Source organism: Scyliorhinus canicula, chromosome 1, assembly GCF_902713615.1.
Source record: "Scyliorhinus canicula chromosome 1, sScyCan1.1, whole genome shotgun sequence".
NCBI lineage: Eukaryota > Metazoa > Chordata > Chondrichthyes > Carcharhiniformes > Scyliorhinidae > Scyliorhinus > Scyliorhinus canicula.
In genome coordinates this window covers 166,367,768-166,380,371 of record NC_052146.1, presented here as the reverse complement: position 1 = coordinate 166,380,371, position 12,604 = coordinate 166,367,768, and the positions used below count along the sequence as shown (strand labels likewise).

General features: G+C 46.3%; 1 protein-coding gene across 2 annotated transcripts in view; it reads right to left on the bottom strand.

Moving 5' to 3' along the window:
• Nucleotides 1–4,689: 4,689 nt before the first annotated feature.
• The window catches only part of nipal3 (NIPA like domain containing 3), a 106,237-nt gene continuing 98,322 nt past the window's right edge, over nucleotides 4,690–12,604 (bottom strand). For both annotated transcript variants that reach the window (XM_038802225.1, XM_038802235.1), the window contains one exon: nucleotides 4,690–5,589. In XM_038802225.1, the coding sequence (XP_038658153.1) occupies nucleotides 5,450–5,589 (140 nt within the window). In that variant the 3' untranslated portion in view covers nucleotides 4,690–5,449. The remainder of the gene's footprint in view (nucleotides 5,590–12,604) is intronic.

Here is a 12,604-nt window from a genome sequence, read left to right as displayed (position 1 = left end):
GGAATAATATGATTAGGGATAGTCAGCATGGTTTTGTGAAGGGTAGGTCATGCCTCACAAACCTTATCGAGTTCTTTGAGAAGGTGACTGAACAGGTAGACGAGGGTAGAGCAGTTGATGTGGTGTATATGGATTTCAGTAAAGCGTTTGATAAGGTTCCCCACGGTCGGCTATTGCAGAAAATACGGAGGCTGGGGATTGAGGGTGATTTAGAGATGTGGATCAGAAATTGGCTAGTTGAAAGAAGACAGAGGGTGGTGGTTGATGGCAAATGTTCAGAATGGAGTTCAGTTATGAGTGGCGTACCACAAGGATCTGTTCTGGGGCCGTTGCTGTTTGTCATTTTTATAAATGACCTAGAGGAGGGCACAGAAGGTTGGGCGAGTAAATTTGCAGACGACACTAAAGTCGGTGGAGTTGTAGACAGTGTGGAAGGATGTTGCAGGTTACAGAGGGACATAGATAAGCTGCAGAGCTGGCAAATGGAGTTTAATGTAGAGAAGTGTGAGGTGATTCACTTTGGAAAGAATAACAGGAATGCGGAATATTTGGCTAATGGTAAAATTCTTAGCAGTGTGGATGAGCAGAGGGATCTCGGTGTCCATGTACATAGATCCCTGAAAGTTGCCACCCAGGTTGATAGGGTTGTGAAGAAGGCCTATGGTGTGTTGGCCTTTATTGGTAGAGGGATTGAGTTCCGGAGCCAAGAGGTCATGTTGCAGCTGTACAAAACTCTAGTACGGCCGCATTTGGAGTATTGCGTACAGTTCTGGTCGCCTTATTATAGGAAGGACGTGGAAGCTTTGGAATGGGTGCAGAGGAGATTTACCAGGATGTTGCCTGGTATGGAGGGAAAATCTTATGAGGAAAGGCTGATGGACTTGAGGTTGTTTTTGTTAGAGAGAAGGTTAAGGGGTGACTTAATAGAGGCATACAAAATGATCAGAGGGTTAGATAGGGTGGTCAGTGAGAGCCTTCTCCCACGGATGGAGGTGGCTAGCACGAGGGGACATAGCCTTAAATTGAGGGGTAATAGATATAGGACAGACATCAGAGGTAGGTTTTTTACGCAGAGTGGTGAGGCCGTGGAATGCCCTACCTGCAACAGTAGTGAACTCGCCAACATTGAGGGCATTTAAAAGTTTATTGGATAAGCATATGGATGATAATGGCATAGTGTAGGTTAGATGGCCTTTAGTTTTTGACTTCCCATGTCGGTGCAACATCGTGGGCCGAAGGGCCTGTACTGCGCTGTACCGTTCTATGTTCTAATAAGTCCACGCAGGGAGAAGCCCCTTCACCAGCATTCCTTTTACTTACAAAACCAGCAACTGCACAACCAGGTGCATTCAGCTTGCTGTCTACACCAGGAGTGCAGAGGATCTGACACTCCCTGTTATGTACAGAGAAAGGGGAACATTGAGCCACATCTCAAAGGCCTGGCCTAAGTCATTACAGCCGCCCCCTAAAGGTCCGAGGAGCCCCCGTGGTCCTCGTGACTCACGGGTGTCCGGTGTCGTTTCTGCGTCAGGTCCAGATCCTCCACTTCGGCCTCCAGTATAAGGGGGGGGGGGGGGTAATGGCTAGGCGCCCGTCTTTTCCGATGTGAGTGTCTGAGGGGCAGTTTGCCCATTTCCTCCGGCGGCAGGGGGACAGCCGCAGCATCATCCATTGCGTCCATGTCCGAGGTCCTCACCAGTGGTGTCGGAGGGGCGTGGATACTTTGTGGGGGAGGACTCTCCACGGTCCTCGGTATACTGGTCTGAGTCAGCTCTGGGGGAGAAAACTAATGTGAGGCCCACACCTGGTCCAGGTTTTTTTTATTACATAATATAATAATCACCTATTGTCACAAGTAGGCTTCAATGAAGTTACGGTGAAAAGCCCCAAGTCGCCACATTCCGCCGCCTGTTTTCCCACATGTATCTCATACAACACGGGTCCTGTCCTGGCCTTTACTGTTCCTGCGATCCATGTGGGACCATTGGTATAATTTCTGACCCATACCTTTTCTCCCCTGTGGAACTGCCTTTCTCGGTGTGGCCCCTGCATTGGGCCTCTTGGTGTTGCTCTACTCTTTTGCCTAAATTTGGGAATAGTAGACTCAACCTGGTTCAGAGTCGTCTGCCTAAGAACAGCACTGCCGGTGCTATTCCCATTGTGGCGTGTGGGGCTGTCCTGTAGTCAAATAGCCAGCGCGACAGTTTGGTGTCTACCTGATGCTGCGGACTGTTTTTTCAACCCGACTTTTAGGGTCTCGACAGCTCTCTCCATCAACCCATTTGATGCCGGGGAGTATGGTGCTGTCCTTATGTGCCGAATGCCGTTTGACTTCCTGAATTTTGTGAAGTCCTGACTGGTGAAAACCGATACATTATCTGAAACTAACACCTCCGAGATACCATGTTTTGCAAACGAGGTGTGAAGTTTTTCAATGGCAGTTGTTGAATTTGCAGAGTTCATTTTGTGGCCATCCAGCCATTTGGAATGGTCGTCTACTATTACACAAAACATTGAACCCGTAAACGGGCCTGCAAAATCGACATGAAGTCGCGGCCTGGCCATTCCCATTGGTGTAGCGGTGGGGGAAGAAAAATAGTAGAATAGATCAGGGAGAAACCAATGGATATGGTGTAGTTGGACTTTCAGAAGGTCCATCATAAGAGATTAGTGGGCAAAATTAAAGCACATGGGATAGGGGATAATGACTGAAATGGATCAAAAATTGGTTGACAGACAGGAAACAGAGGTTGGGAAGAAATGGATCTTTTAGCGAGTGGCAGGCACTGACTAATGGGATACCACAGGAATCAGTGCTTGGATCCCATCTGTTGATAAATAAATAAATGATCTGATGAGGGAACCTAATGTAACATTTCCAAGTTTGCTGACAACATAAAACTGGGTGGAATCGTGAGGAGGATTCGAGGAGGCTTCAAGGTATTTAGACAAGTTGAATGAATCGGCAAACACATGGCAGATGCAATACAGTAAATGTAATATATTGGGAAGTGTGGATGTACAAAGGGATCTGGATGTCCTTGTGCACAAGTGAATTAAAATGGACAGGCAGGTGCAGCACGTAATTAGGAAGGTAAATTGTATGTTGGCATTCATTATAAGAGGATGTGAGTTTAGAAGTACATTAGTACAGTTATACAGGCCCTTGGTGAGACCACACCTAGAGGGCTGCGTTCAGTTTTGGTCTCCCTACATAAGAAAGAATATACTTGCCATGGAGGAAGTGCAGCAGAGGTTCACTGTGCTGATACTGGGGTTGGTGGGACTGTCCTATGCGGAGAGATTGGCTCCCCAGCATGGGCAGCACGGTAGCACAGTTGCTTCACAGCACCAGTGTCCCAGGTTCGTTTTTCGGCTTGATTACTGTCTGTGTGGAGTCTGCACGTTCTCTCCGTGTCTGCGTGGGTTTCCTCAGAGTGCTCCTGTTTCCTCCCACAGCCCAAAGATGTGCAGGTTAGGTGGATTGGCCATGATATATTGCCCAAAAAGGTTAGGTGGGGTTACTGGGTTACAGAGATAGGGTGAAGGTGTGGGGCTTAAGTGGGGTGCTCTTCCCAAGCGCTGCTGCAGGCTCGATGGGCCCAATGGCCTGCACTGTAAATTCTATGTTCTATGTATTCACTGGAATTTAGAAGGATGAGAGAATATCTGATTGAAACATATAAAATTCTAAGGGCTGGATAGATTAGATGCAGGGAGGATGTTTTCCATGGTTAGGGAAATCTAGAACCGTGGTTAGCACTACTGCCTCACTGCACCAAGGATTCAGGTTAGATTCTATACATCTAGTGAATACATCCAGTGACTTGTCCACCGCAGCCTCAAGAATTCCACAGGTTCAGCACCCTCTGAGTGAAGAAATCTTTCCTCTTCTCAGTCCTAAATGGCCGACCCCACATCCTGAACCTTAGGTGACTGTGGAGTTTGCATGTTCTCCTAGTGTCGAGTGCTCCAGTTTCCTCCCACAGTCAAAGGATGTGCAGTTGGGAAGATGATGGTGTAATGGTACTATCACTGGACTAGTAATCCAGAGACCCAAGATAATGCTCTGGGGTCCCAGGTTCGAATCCCACCAAGGCAGATGGTGCAATTTGAATTCAATAAACATCTGGAATTAAAAGTCTAATGATAACCATGAAACCATTGCCTATTGTCGTAGAAACCCATTGGTTCACTGCCGACCTACCTCATTCTGCCTACATGTGACTCCAGACCCACACAGTGACGCAATAGACTCTTAACTGCCCCCCCCCACTGAAATGGCCTAGCAAGCCACACAGGTCAAGGGCAATTCGGGATGGGCAACAAATGGTAGCTCAGCGAGCGAAGCCCACATCCCAAGAACACATTTTTAAAAAAGTTTCGCTGGATTGGCAGTGCTAAATTGCCCCTTAGTGTCAAATATATGCAGGTTAGGTGGGGTTACAAGGATAGGGCGGGGAAGTGGGCCTAGGTAGGGGTGCTCTTTCGGACAGTCGGTGTTAACTCCATGGGCTGAATGGCCTCCTTATTCACTGTAGGGATTCTAAACAAGGGACACAGTTTTGGGATGTGGGGTAGGCCATTTAGGACTGAGATGAGGAAAGATTTCTTCACTCAGAGGGTGCTGAACCTGTGGAATTCTTAAGTCTGTAGAGGACAAGTCACTAGATGCATTCAAGAAAGAGATGGATTTTTAAAAAGATTTTATTGGCATCAAGCGGTATGGGGAGAAAGCAGGAATTTAGCATTGAGATTGAGGATCAGCCATGACCATATTAAATGACGAAGCAGGCTCGAAGGGCATAATGGCTTACTCCTGGTTTCTATTTTTGTATATGTCCCCCAATCTTTTCTCTGCCCCGCCATCTCACCTTTCCATCCTGAATCTGTTTCTAGCCTCAAATGGAATTACTTGCTATGTCCTTTGATTGATTTGCATCCCCAAACTGCAAACATTTCACACCAGTCTTCTTCATTCAGCAATGCATAAAATTAAAAACAGGAACCCCACACCCATTCCTCCAGTAACCCCCACCAAGTTGGTACTCCATTCTTTCACATATAATCATTAAATGAACTGAAGCTTTGCATTTTCAATAAATAATTGCACTGCATGCAGGGGTCTGGTCAAAATCAAGAGCGTGACAATAATGCTTGTGAGTGAATGAGGACCAAGAGGACATTGGGTAACCCGACACCTTGAGAATGAGATATCATCTCCTTCATGTGATCTGTCTACATTATTGTACATGTATTTCACATTCATTTTATTCTGTTACCCCAACAGGTCCAGCTGCAGCAGAACAGAAGTTTGAGGTATGGTGCGAATTCACTCATATCCTGTGGTGGTGCAGCAGCTTAAATGTCCAAGAGCAGCTCCAGCGGAGCCTAGAAACCAGGGCTGTCCCAGGCGGGGAGCTTCACATTCTCTGGTCTAGATCAGAGTTCAGTGCAGCTTGGACACGATGTCTGGTTGAGGTGTGTTAGATTCCTGCTGAACATCAGTGGTATTCTCCAGGGTGCCGTAGGACAAGGAGCTGCTCAGCTCTGGCTGCATCAGGTTCTTATCAAATATACTCCTGAGTCCTGAAAAAAAGACAGGCCTTAGATCACCACCAGGGCTCAATGAGGTGTAGAAACCCAGGGTAAGAGTAAACAGACAGCAGACAATCCCAGGCAGGACACCTATTCTTTAGCGCTTCACACTGTCGTAAACACTTCTTGTGCCCTACACATCTTCATTGCAATCTCAACTGGGTCCCACCGGTCACTGATCTTGTACTCTGCTCCTCCACCCCCTCTTGTACAGTAATAATTAATCATATTTCTCCCTCTCTTTGGCTCTGAAGTAATACAGATGTGAAACGTTAACTCTATTTCTCTCGCCACAGATTCTGCAGGTCTACCTGAGTTTTCCAGCATTTTCTTCTTTGCATCGTATTCAGAGATTGGGCTGAGGGGAAGGCGGACAAGACTGAGAGACCTAAGAACATAAAAACATAAGAACTAGGAGCAGGAGTAGGTCATATGGCCCCTCGAGCCTGCCCCGCCATTCAATGAGATCATGACTGATCTTTTGTGGACTCAGCTCCACTTTCCGGCCCGAACACCATAACCCTTAATCCCTTTATTCTTCAAAAAACTATCTTTATCTCAAAAACATGTAATGAAGGAGCCTCAACTGCTTCACTGGGCAAGGAATTCCATAGATTCACAAACCTTTGGGTGAAGAAGTTCCTCCTAATCTCAGTCCTAAATCTACTTCCCCTTATTTCGAGGCTATGCCCCCTAGTTCTGCTTTCACCCGCCAGTGTAAACAACCTGCCCGCATCTATCCTATCTATTCCCTTCATAATTTTATATGTTTCTATAAGATCCCCCCTCATCCTTCTAAATTCCAACGAGTACAGTCCCAGTCTACTGAACCTCTCCTCGTAATCCAACCCCTTCAACTCTGGGATTAACCTATTGAATCTTCTCTGCACACCCTCCAGTGCCAGTACGTCCTTTCTCAGGTAAGGAGACCAAAACTGAACACAATACTCCAGGTGTGGCCTCACTAAAACCTTATACAATTGCAGGACAACCTCCCTAGTCTTAAACTCCATCCCTCTAGCAATGAAGGACAAAATTCCATTTGCCTTCTTAATCACCTGTTGCACCTGTAAACCAACTTTTTGCGACTCGTGCACGAGCACACCCAGGTCTCTCTGCACAGCAGCATGTTTTAATATTTTATCATTTAAATAATAATCCCGTTTGCCTTCTTAATCGTTTAAATAATAATTTAGTTTGCTGTTATTCCTACCAAAATGGATAACCTCACATTTGTCAACATTGTATTCCATCTGCCAGACCCTAGCCCATTCACTTAACCTATCCAAATCCCTCTGTAGACTTCCGGTATCCTCTGCACTTTTTGCTTTATCACTCATCTTAGTGTCGTCTGCAAACTTGGACACATTGCCCTTGGTCCCCAACTCCAAATCATCTATGTAAATTGTGAACAATTGTGGGCCCAACACTGATCCCGGAGGGACACCACTAGCTACTGATTGCCAATTAGAGAAACACCCATTAATCCCCACTCTTTGCTTTCTATTAATTAACCAATCCTCTATCCATGCTACTACTTTACCCTTAATGCCATGCATCTTTATCTTATGCAGCAACCTTTTGTGTGGCACCTTGTCAAAGGCTTTCTGGAAATCCAGATATACCACATCCATTGGCTCCCCGTTATCCACCGCTCTGGTAATGTCCTCAAAAAATTCAACTAAATTAGTTAGGCACGACCTGCCCTTTATGAACCCATGCTGTGTCTGCCCAATGGGACAATTTCCATCCAGATGCCTCGCTATTTCTTCCTTGACGATAGATTCCAGCATCTTCCCTTCTACTGAAATTAAGTTCACTGGCCTATAATTACCCGCTCTCTGCCTACCTCCTTTTTTAAACATTGGTGTCACTAAGGAGTATAAAAGGATAGAGGGAAAGACAGAACTGGGTGGAATGCTGGACAGAGAAAGGAAAAGGCCAAGAGGCAACTTGACAATTAAAATCAAAATTATATAAAGGGGTCTTCAAGAGATGTTTTCACTTCTGGGGAGCCCAGAATGAGAGGATAAAATGATAATTAATAAATCCAACTGAGAATTCAGGAGAAAGCTCTGCACCCGAGAATGGTGGGAATGTGGAACTCACTCCCACAGGAGTGGGTGAGGTGAAGAACAAATGTGTATTTGAAAATAAACTGGATTAAAACAAGGAAGAAAGAATGAAGATATGTTGATGGGGTGAGCTAAGAAGGGTGGGAGGGTGTTCATGTGGAGGAGGGTGTTCATGTGGAGTACTGTGTGCAATTCTGGTCGCTACATTTTGGAAGGATGTTACTCCACTGGAGGGGGTGCAGAGGTGATTCACCAGGATGTTGCCTGGGATGAAACATTTAAAAAGGGAGATTGGATCGGCTTGGGATGTTTTCGCTGGAGTAGAGAAGACCGAGGGGCAACCTGATTGAGGTGTACAGGATTATGAGGGGCATGGACAAGATGGATAGAGAGCCGCTGTTCCCCTTAGTTGAAGGGTCAGATACAAGGGGACACATGTTCAAGGTGAGGGGCAGGAGGTTTAGGAGGGAATCTGAGGAAAACATTTTTTTTTTTTACCCAGAGGATGGTGATAGTCTGGAATGCACTGCCTGGGAGGGTGGTAGAGGTGGGTTAGTTCATATCGTTTAAAAAGTACATGGATGAGCACTTGGCACGTCAAAACATTCAAGGCTATGGACCAAGTGCTGGCAAACGGGATTAGGCAGGTCAAGTGTTTTTCATGCATCGGCGCAGACTCAAATCGGCCAAAGTGCCTCTTCTGCACTGTATTAATCTGTGATCCTGAGTGTAAACCCTGACATGGATCAGTTCTGCAGTGTAATATTACGGAACAACTGATAAAACAACAAAGCTAATGTAAGTAACTTTAAGTAAATGAATTGTAAGCTTGATTAAAATTATGGGAGTGAAACCTGTTTGGGAGAAGTGAGCACTCCAGACATTTGATAAGGGCTGGGTAACCTTGCCTGCAGGAAGCTCTCCCAGCAGCTCCCACTCAAGCTCAGGGTTTCTGGAATCTCTGCAACCTTATGGGAGGTGAGAATTTCTTGAAGCACAGGTGTCAGGAGGTGGTCACTCGACAGCTACAGAGTCCAGGAGAATAGCGGGTAAGTGGCCATTTGGCAGGGTAGAAGAGAGACAAATAGTACAGAAATCCCCAGGGCATGTAGCAATCTCAAAGCAGTTTCAGCACTGAATACCAGAGAGGGTGACAAGGTCTTGGGGAGTGTAGTCTACAGCACACATGCAATACTGAAGGGTCAATGGATGAAAAGGAGAAATGCAGGAGTCATAAGAAAATTCAACAGTTAGAGGGAGGAATAATGTTTGAGAATCCCAGAGGATATGTTGCCTCCCTCATGCCAAGGCCAAGGACATCACAGAGGCTGCAGGACATTTCAAGGAGGACAGGGGAACAGCTAGAGTTCCTGGTCCACGTGAGAAGCAAAAGCTCTAGTTAAAGAGCAGGAACTCAAAAGTTCATCATCTCTGAATTATAGCAGTTGGGACTCATGAAATGAAAATCACTTATTGTCACGAGTAGGCTTCAATGAAGTTACTGTGAAAAGCCCCTAGTCGCCATATTCCAGCGCCTGTCCGGGGAGGCTGGTACGGGAATCGAACCGTGCTGCTGGCCTGTTTTAAAAAGCCAGCGATTTAGCCGAGTGAGCTAAACCATCCTGGGTTGCACTTCAACAGAACTGGAACCAATGTCCTCACAGGACCAACAGAACTGGAACCAATATCCTCACAGGATCAACAGAACTGGAACCAATGTCCTCACAGGATCAACAGAACTGGAACCAATGTCCTCACAGGATGATCAATTAGTACTCTGGGGCTGAAGGGGGTTAAACTAATTCCGCAAGGGACAGAGAACCAGAATGAAATGTTGGAAGAGAAACAACTTGCACTAAATTGTAGAAGAGCAGAAATACAGACATTCAAAATTGACATTCAGGAAAAGACCTGATGGGTCCACGGTCACACGATAGTGGTAAGAGCATCCGGACTAATAGGAGAGATCAGAGAGGGTAAGAAGTGTTAAGTATTGTTGCTTTAGAGTACATGGTAAATAGGTTGGTGCATACAAGTTGCCACATTTCATTATGATACAGTGGCAATAGTGGAAACCTCGCTCAAACAGCGGCAGTAATAGGAACTTAATACACCACAATGTATTCTGGCACAGTAAAAGAAAAGAGTGGAGCAAGCAATGGTGTGGATCTCAGTATTGATCAAAGATTTTTAAATATAAATTTAGAGTATCCAATTCTTTTTTTCCAATTAAGGGGAATTTAGCGTGGCCAATTCACCTAGCCTGCACATCTTTTGGGTTGTGGGGGCGAAACCCACGCAAACACGGGGAGAATGGGCAAACTCCACACGGACAGTGACCCAGAGCCGGGATCGAACCTGGTATCTCGGCGCCGTGAGGCAGCAGGGCTAATCCACTGCACCACTGTGCTGCCCTAGTATTGATCAAAGATAATGTTACAGCACTAGAAAAAGATTATCCCTTGAGGGTTTAAACACAAGAATCTATTTATAATTCGCATTCAGGGGCAAAAGAGATGTTATACCATAAACTGTCAAATGGAAAGGAGATGGCGGAACAGATAAAGTACCGTTAAAAAGGGTGTGGCAAGGCGGAACAGCGTTAATTCTGACCTCGGGTTACTGTCTGTGTGGATTACCTGTTCTCATCGTGTCTGTGTGGGATTCCTCCGGGTGCTCCGGAAGTTCCAATGATCCTACGTTTGACATCATTGCTTTCAATATATCTTTCTTATTCCTCAACTAATGATTCCTCTCCCCGTTGTCTGACAGGCCCCTCAATCATGGCCATCCTGCTCTATAAAGGTTGGTCTTCATTCTTTCTCTTCCCTCCCAGAACCATGAGAGTTTCCCTTGTCCTCATTTTCCACATGCAAAGGATTATTCTTTGCCAGTTCTGAAGGGAGTGATCCCTCAATGTGTCCCCACATTCAATCATCCCCAACATCTGGTCTTTTTATTAAATAAAACAGAAAATGCTGGAAAATGTTGGAAATGAAAAACATTAGTTAACCTTTCAAGTCCACGTGACTCCACTTCGGAGCTTTTTTTTCCCTTTCTAATCGTCTAGAATCTGAAATACTCCGCAAGGGGTTAAACAGTGTTCACCTGTACTTTTTGCAATTTGATTTGTTGCTTTCTGTGCAGTTGCCTCTGTACTGTGGGCAGTAAATGCAGATTGGGTGTCATTCTGCTGAACATCACTGCCCATATCCTTGGGCTTCCTGGTTATTTTAAATCTCTAATCTTTCTATCTCTGGATTCTAAATTGCTCCAATGAAGCTCAAAGTAAACTTGAGGAATAGCAGCGCATTTTTCAATCAAGCACTTTAGAGCCTTCCAGACTCAACACTTCAAACGATTGAAGTGGCACAACAGGTTGAAAGAGTGGTTAATAAAGCCTAAAGCATTGTGGGCCTTATCAGAAGGTACAGAGTACAAAAACAATCAAGTTATGCCAAACTTGTATAAAACACTGTTTTAGCCTCAGCTGCAGTATTGCATCCAGCTTCCACACTTTAGGAAGGATATGAAGGAATTCAAGAGAGTGCGGAAAGATTCACTAGGAACTTCAATTATGTGGCTAGTTTGGAGAAGTTGGTTTAAAATCACGAGGAGTGTAGACAGAGTAGACAGGGAGAAATTGTTCGCATTGTTGGAAGGATCGAGAACGAGAGGACACAGATTTAAGATGATTGGCAAAAGAAGCAATTGTGACACAAAGGACGCAATTTTTTTCTGCGTTTCACGAGACGGCAAAGTCACAACTTCGTCCCAAATGGGCATGACCAAATGCTGATCCCGGAAGTAGGTCGTAAACTACTTATGACCTACCTGCCCAGGATCCACCGGCCCCCGTCGATTCCCCGGGCGAGAGAGATTGCATGGGTGCCAATCAGTGCTGGTCCACACAAACGTGGACCAGGCGGAACGGTCTTGGGGCGGGCGGGAGTCTTCCAGGTCATCAAAGACCCCTGGGTGGTCAGGATAAGTGCAGGGTGGCCCTATGGAACATGGGCACCTTGGCACTGCCCAGCTGGAACCTTGGCACTGCCACTCTGGCACTGCCAAGGTGCCCGGATGACACAACCAAATTGGCAGGTGTACTATCCAGTGTAAGGGTGACCAAGTGCCAGGGTGGCACTGCCAAGGGTCAGGGGGAGAGGGGGGCCATGCCCATGCAATGAGGGTGGAAAAGGTTTGAAGGGTGGGGGAGTGCAGGTAGGAAGGGGCAGGTAGGAAGGGTCAATGTCTGTGTGGAGTCTGCACGTCCTCCCTGTGTGTGCGTGGGTTTCCTCCGGGTGCTCCGGTTTCCTCCCACAGTCCAAAGATGTGCGGGTTAGGTGGATTGGCCATGCTAAATTGCCCGTAGTGTAAGGTTAATGGGGGGATTGTTGGGTTACGGGTATACGGGTTACGTGGGTTTAAGTAGGGTGATCATTGCTCGGCACAACATCGAGGGCCGAAGGGCCTGTTCTGTGCTGTACTGTTCTAAATTCTAAAATCTGGAAGGTTGGAGGGGTGATGGGTGGAGATCCTAGAAGGAAGGGGGACCCCCTGGACCCCAAAGTGGGGTGTCCTCACCTGGGGGAGGTTAGTGCCTATGTGCGTGAAAGGTGACATTACCCATGGGTGGGGGTGTGGGGGACCCACAAGCTCACTTCGGGCCACCCTTTCCAAATGGCGGCCCGATCCCGGAGTTCAGCTCCCTAGTGCTCAGAAAAAAATTCTAAGTTTCAGCTAAACCGGTGAAAAACACCCCAGGGCCCAAATAGGTGATTAAGTGTCATTGAATAGCGGTGGGGATCTCGCATGGCAGGATCACGCCTAAAGAAAACCCTTTTCATGCAAGAGTGGTTCGGAATGTGTGTGTTGGTGGTTCAATTCAGGCTTCCAAGCAGAATCAAGAACAAGAGGAAAAGACAGCAAAG